At 38.0% G+C, this 6000-nt stretch overlaps 1 protein-coding gene across 1 annotated transcript; it reads right to left on the bottom strand.

Annotated features, from left to right (window-relative positions):
• Nucleotides 1-3579, bottom strand: LOC113667330 (uncharacterized). The gene is made up of 5 exons (XM_027183142.2): nucleotides 3475-3579; nucleotides 2671-2778; nucleotides 1445-1936; nucleotides 1195-1225; nucleotides 1-507 (listed from the first exon to the last, which is right to left on the bottom strand). Exons 2-5 carry the CDS (start codon nucleotides 2757-2759, stop codon nucleotides 79-81), a joined length of 1041 nt encoding a protein of 346 aa, XP_027038943.2. The 5' UTR covers nucleotides 2760-2778; nucleotides 3475-3579; the 3' UTR covers nucleotides 1-78.
• Between the last annotated feature and the right edge of the window lie 2421 nt (nucleotides 3580-6000).

Here is a 6000-nt window from a genome sequence, read left to right as displayed (position 1 = left end):
GCATTATAAGATGATTTTATTTGGTTGAAATTCAACTATTTGATGACAAGGCATAGAACTTAATGTCTTGAATCTTCTCTACGCCAATCCTTTTTCGGCCTTAGAGAAATCTGCCTTCTTGGTTTCGGATGAGCCATCTTTGCCTCTGATAACATAAGTGGGTGTTTTCACTGTGTAAACAGTGCCGTCACTGTTTTTACACTCGCCAACAACCTGAAACACTGATGCTTCGTCTCCTGGCTCAACACCAATGGATATCTCACTGGTTACTTGCTGAAATTCTGTCCTAGTTGTAGACAAACTCCAGTTATGCTCCAATGTTCCTGATGCGCCGATCTTTACGTCAAAAATTTTCATCACTTTAAATCCGACTTCCCCAGACACTGTTGCACTTGAACTTCCACCACTGGACGTAGACTTGGAAGAAGTCATTCCTTTCGTTATGATGACCTTTTTAGTAGCTTTTTCAGTGGGATGCTCGTTTTTCACTTTCTGCAAGAAGACAAGCTGTGGAAAAATACGGTTATACATTAATTCAAATTTTTTTATTGCATAGCCTTAGTGCTTCTCCCTTGCCTTGCCTCTAATTTTTGCTCCCATAATTATAATACCCAAAGATCAAAAGACAAACTTAATGACGCAGAGAAGGATCATAAAGGGGAAAAAACCCCATTCATTTGTAACATTTTGTGCACGTTTTCTTGATTTTTTCTTCAAAGAAAACCTTGTGGGATAGTGGTGATCGCAGCAGACTCGCAGAACCACTTTGACTATCGGCCAGATTTCTCTCTTGATAGTTCCGAGTTTGAATGTTTTTCTATCATGCCTGTAAACACTGAGGAAAATTGTCTCACTCCAATCCTGTCAGAAATTACTTGAACTCGTTGCATTTAATTTTGATCACTCGTTATAGGTTATTTGAATTGAGCGCGGATAAAAGAGCCGGCGCAACCAAGTGCACTTCAACCAACAACATGGTGAGGTTTTGATAGACTTGTTGGACAGAGAAAATTAATCTAATTAGTAGGCAGAGGCAAACCAACCAGGCGGAGAATCGTGCATATTTGAGAAAGGTACAAATAATTGGTTTTAAGGAGAAGGATGAAGATCTGCTTCAGTTTTTCGAGGATCGTTTTTGCCTCTGAGCAAAGAAAACAAACCATAACAATTGACTTACTAGAAACTTTAACATACCTTTTCTTCCGGTTCACAATCTAAGGCGCATCTTTATTTCAGGAAAAAGGAGAAAGAGGAGGTAAATGATAAAAAGTTAATGTTTATGGCCTTAACTGTAAGAGATTGGTGACTAATGTAATGATTTACATGATGCTTACGGAACGCAAAACGTCACCAGAATGATGGAAAAGTCACTGATCAGTGAAAAATTAGAGAATGCAGTTTTGTAAAACTACTAATAAATAAGATGAAAACCGAAAAAACTTACACCGCTGTGTAAGGAGTTTTGACGTCCAACTCCATATCCAATCTCCTATCCAAACCTTGGACTGTGCAGGTGCCATCTTCAGTCTGATCTTTTCCACAGGAGTTGAAGCAGTGACAATATTTTATAACCTTTTTGGTTTCATCCTCAATGGCACCACCGACGCAGGGGCTAAACTTGTCGTACAGTTTACGAGCTTTCTCGTACCTGTTGGCCCAAGAATCAAAACTGAAACCTTCACTACCACATTCCTTCTTAAGCTCTCCAAGTTTCTCCCTGTTCATCCGGTCACAGGATCTTCCGCTACCGCGATCAAAAGCACATGAGGCGAAGACACAATTTCCCCAATTAAGAGCAGCGTCTCTGCAATCACTTTTAGTCCCACACTTTAGCTTATGCCCCCACGAGTCGGATGCTATCCAGCAGTAAGGGCTAAAACCAGCTCCAGGAGCCGACCGGCAAGAGCCTGTCATGGCACAGTTTCCCTCAAAGCACCTGGAATTACAATCATTCCATCAAAAGAATGTTCTGGAGGAGAGAACAAATAAATGTGCCATATCCTAAGACAATTTCAGTTGCGCGCTATGACATTAATGAAATTGTGATAATAGTCGTGAAAGGAGGGCATTGACCTTAAAACACTAACATACTTACAGCGGAACTATTTAAAATGTCCTAATTCTTAACTTAATATAATAGTTTATGTGACTGCGAATATGTAAAAATCATATATGTGAACTGCTAATTAGGAATTGGATGCAAAAGCGAATCTTGTAGTAGTGAACACTACTAAAGCAATAATGAAAATAAGGCCAGAAAAACGTTCAGGCCTGTACGGGACTTGAAACCATTACGTGTGTGATACCGATGCTGACAAGCCAACTGGGAGCTGGTCATGATGTTGATTCGCCATAAACGCGTAACTTACGGGTTTATGGCGAAAGTGTTGAATGAATGTCTGTGAATATTTGAAGCCATTTTTGTGTAAACTGAGAGTTACAAAGCGAATATGAAAGCGATCTTCGCAGCATAACGCTAATTTCATTCCCCTTATGCGCCAATGAGGCTTCCGTTACATCTGTTTTCTACCCCCTCATATTGCTTTGAAATCGATCAATCTGAACAGATTTCGTTGTACGCTTTATAAAACAGTTCTAATATATTTTTACTTTGCAATCTGATCTAATCGTTTCCCAACTAGCTTTGGTAATGAGACTGAAAGAACTTACTCATAAGACTTTGAACTGACCACGTTGGAAGACACCAACACCTGTAAACCCAGGAGGAAGACGTGTCCAACTGTGACGATTTCAACCATTCTGGTCCTATTTTCGCTACTGAAAAAGTCGGCAAATAAGATTGAATTAAGAACTTAAGTGATTGATGAAAATTATGGATATCAAAGAATTCGTAAACGACATTTGCTTCAAACTTCAAAGTTCAATAGTCTTAAGTATACATATTCAAACCCTACAAATTCCTTTATCAATCTTCTATTGACAAAATTTAGCAAAAGTAACAAACATCAAGAATTACGGAATTCATTTCATAGTCTAATTTCTCTGCTACTCTCAACTTCGTCTTTCTTATTTAAAAATGCAGTTTCCACCTTTTATAGATATTTTTCCATTAGGGAGCAAGAGGCAATCATCTGCTTTTGTACTGGTGTTTACTTTTAATTATTTTCTCAGCTTTAGCGCGTGTAACACCGTATTTTGAAATGCGTTTTTGAGAAAAAAAGCTCACTCGAACCGCTTATAGTTGTAGATAACTGGAACCTTCAGCAGTCCAACAAAAAAAATTGGACTACAAGAATAACAACAACGAAAAAACTGGCAATTAGTCTATATTCAGGCAGTAAAAAGGCCTGCAGGTCAGCCAAAAAGCAATTTAAAGTTTGCGACAAAAGCACAATTAAAGTCTATTGATCTTAATTTGACAACCGCACGAACCACGCAAAAATATATACTAATGATTGACAGAAATGGGGTGGGCGGCAACATGAGGTTTGAACGAATTAGTAATTCACCCACCACTCTTGATGCTCAGATGATTGGGAGAAATCTTCACCAGCACTGTTCTCTATTCTCTGTGGATTCGCCTCTTCAGTTCAAAAGGCGAATGCTTGCACGTTTCTTTTAAGACCTTCGACATACCCTAATAATTTAGGGGTCATAAACCTTGTTGAATGAAAACGCTGGTAGCCACTTGAAATTATGAAATTACAGACACAATTTCTAATTACTTTGAGAAATGATGCATATAAGACAAGAAAATGTGAACTCTAAAAAACTTGAGCTATGGACAAGTTAACATACGCAGGTGGCTTCCTTAAATTGATCACCTTTTAATTAGTTTCTTTGACACTCAATAGTAGTTAGAGAAGGAGATGGGTCAGGTCTTTCTCTTTCTATTTCCTCACAAACTACACATATGAAATTGATCGTAAAAGAGTGAGAGCTCCCTTGGTACCCCCCCCCCCCCCATCCCATGATAACTTTCCTCCCTTCTCCTCCTCCCCCTCCGGACTGCGGCTAAATTTTAGAATTTGTGCCCTACAATTCACCGGAATTTGGCGAACTCTACATATTTCTCCGTTCTTTACATCATCGCTATGTTTGGTCATGATCAGTTTTATTTTGATGTTTCTCCTTAGCATTCTCTGGAAAGCCAGCTGTAACTGATCAAGAGATCACATTCTCTTTATATTTCACATTCATTAGGTATGGTGAATTGTCTATGCAAGTCTTTGTGAGAAATCGTCACAAACTTCAATTTTTTTTATCTTTTTTTGCTGCGAGCCAACGTCTTCCTGTATTCACTAATAATAGAAAAAGGGGCTAAGACTTGGACGATAAATATATGAAATTTGTTGACGACTGAAGAGCGAGCGTTGCCATTCTCAGGTGTTTTCTTAGTTCTATCAAGTCATATTTTTGCATTTATCACGTTAATGAAAATTTTCCGATATGCAGGACATGCGGCGGCGCATCAATCATTTACTTGTGCTGTGAACATCGGACAAAAGACTAAGAAAGAAATAAAGGCATTTCCAAAATTAAAGTGACATTTTTATTACCTTGGGAAATGATGCATTGAAAATGAAAGTTTGAAAGTTTTGACTGTGTATATGAAGATACAATTTCTATTCTTTATTTATCATTGTTGTAATTTTTTTTTTTTTTTTTATTATTATTAATTGTAATTTACTCAGAAGAGCCTCCTAGGAAAGTTAACAAACTACTTAACCGTACCACTCTACAAAAGAGAATCAACGATAGAATAATTACATTATCTGATACTAAAAAAATGACATTTCAAAAATTCTATCTTTTGAATCATAAACTATCCACAGTAGCCTTAACAAATAAGTTGGACTGATCAAAAAGGCTGTTTGTCTGGTTACCGGCAAATTTTTGTTAGTTGTTCAAGATTTCATTGTCAGGTTTTCAAATTTTTATAAGTTCCACATGCAAGTTCCACTTTAATAAAAATCGTGTTGCTAATTTTAGATTTTCAAGAAGCCACTGAAAATTTTCACTTTTAATACTCGACAGCGATTCAGTTAATGTGTGTAAAGTTTGGAATGAATACCTTGCAGAAAAACTGTTTTGTTTCAAAGAGCAGAAATGTCTGCACCTTCATCTTTCCTCGCAAGAATCTGGCCCCAATTGTTGGGGCCAGCGTTCTGTTGGATAAATCTTTATCCGTTAGATAGCGCAGTACGTTTTGGTATCACATCCGCTGGATGGTGATTTATTCGTTGGATAGCGTATTCCGTCTTCTATTTAACTAGGCCCTACTCAGCAAAAGTGGTAAGGTACTGACTATCCTGTTTATCCGTCTTTTGTAGCTTGTAGTAATGAGTTACCTGGAGATAAAGTCCAAAAATAATGAAAGCAATCCCGTTTTTGTATAAAAGTGGTCGTTTTGACTCGAAAATGCGGCGCCCATTTTGCAAGCGGCACGAATAGGGCTTCCGATGAATAACACATTTAGCAGTGTACAGGTTTGGAACTCAGGATGCAAATCTTGGACCAAAGTTTTGCGGAGCAACTACCTCTCTTGGCATCGACTCTCAAACTGAGATTGAATTTAGCATGTCTTTTTTATCATATCATCTTTCGCCATCACAGGCACAACCCATGAGGGGACATACGCTTCTTTCTTGTTAGATGTGCTCTGGTGAAGAGGCCTAACAAAGGGAAAAAGTTTTTTAGAATTAGAGAGATGTTAAATTTTTGAGCTTAGTAACGAAATAGTGGAAGATTTTTTCTTTGTTTCGAGCGTGGGACAAAGAGTCCTCATGAGTCCCCAAACTTGTGCTCCAGTGCTCTATCACTGAGGCACAGACTCCATGGTTAACAATGCCATTACGCAAAATGGTGAATGGAAAATTCTAACACGAAATTTTGCGTGATTTTCTTATTCTAATCCTAAATACTTTGAATATGAATTTCTGTAATTATTTCTTTGCGTCTTTTTTCGACAAGATGAGCAAAAGGAACCAAAAGAAATTTGTTCCGAACGGATGCTATCACCGGAGACTTCTCCAACTG

Source organism: Pocillopora damicornis, chromosome 4 (assembly GCF_964200805.1).
Source record: "Pocillopora damicornis chromosome 4, jaPocDami1.2, whole genome shotgun sequence".
NCBI classification, from domain to species: Eukaryota; Metazoa; Cnidaria; class Anthozoa; order Scleractinia; family Pocilloporidae; genus Pocillopora; species Pocillopora damicornis.
This window is presented reverse-complemented; position numbering and strand designations above follow the sequence as displayed.

Excerpts from the sequence above, each read along its gene's own strand:
- LOC113667330 (XM_027183142.2), bottom strand. The coding sequence starts at position 2,759 with ATGGTTGAAATCGTCACAGTTGGACACGTCTTCCTCCTGGGTTTACAG. Across the intron at positions 1,937-2,670 it reads GTCAGTTCAAAGTCTTATGA|GTGCTTTGAGGGAAACTGTG; the intron begins GTAAGTTCTTTC and ends TTGTAATTCCAG. Across the intron at positions 1,226-1,444 it reads AAAACTCCTTACACAGCGGT|ATGCGCCTTAGATTGTGAAC; the intron begins GTAAGTTTTTTC and ends CCTGAAATAAAG.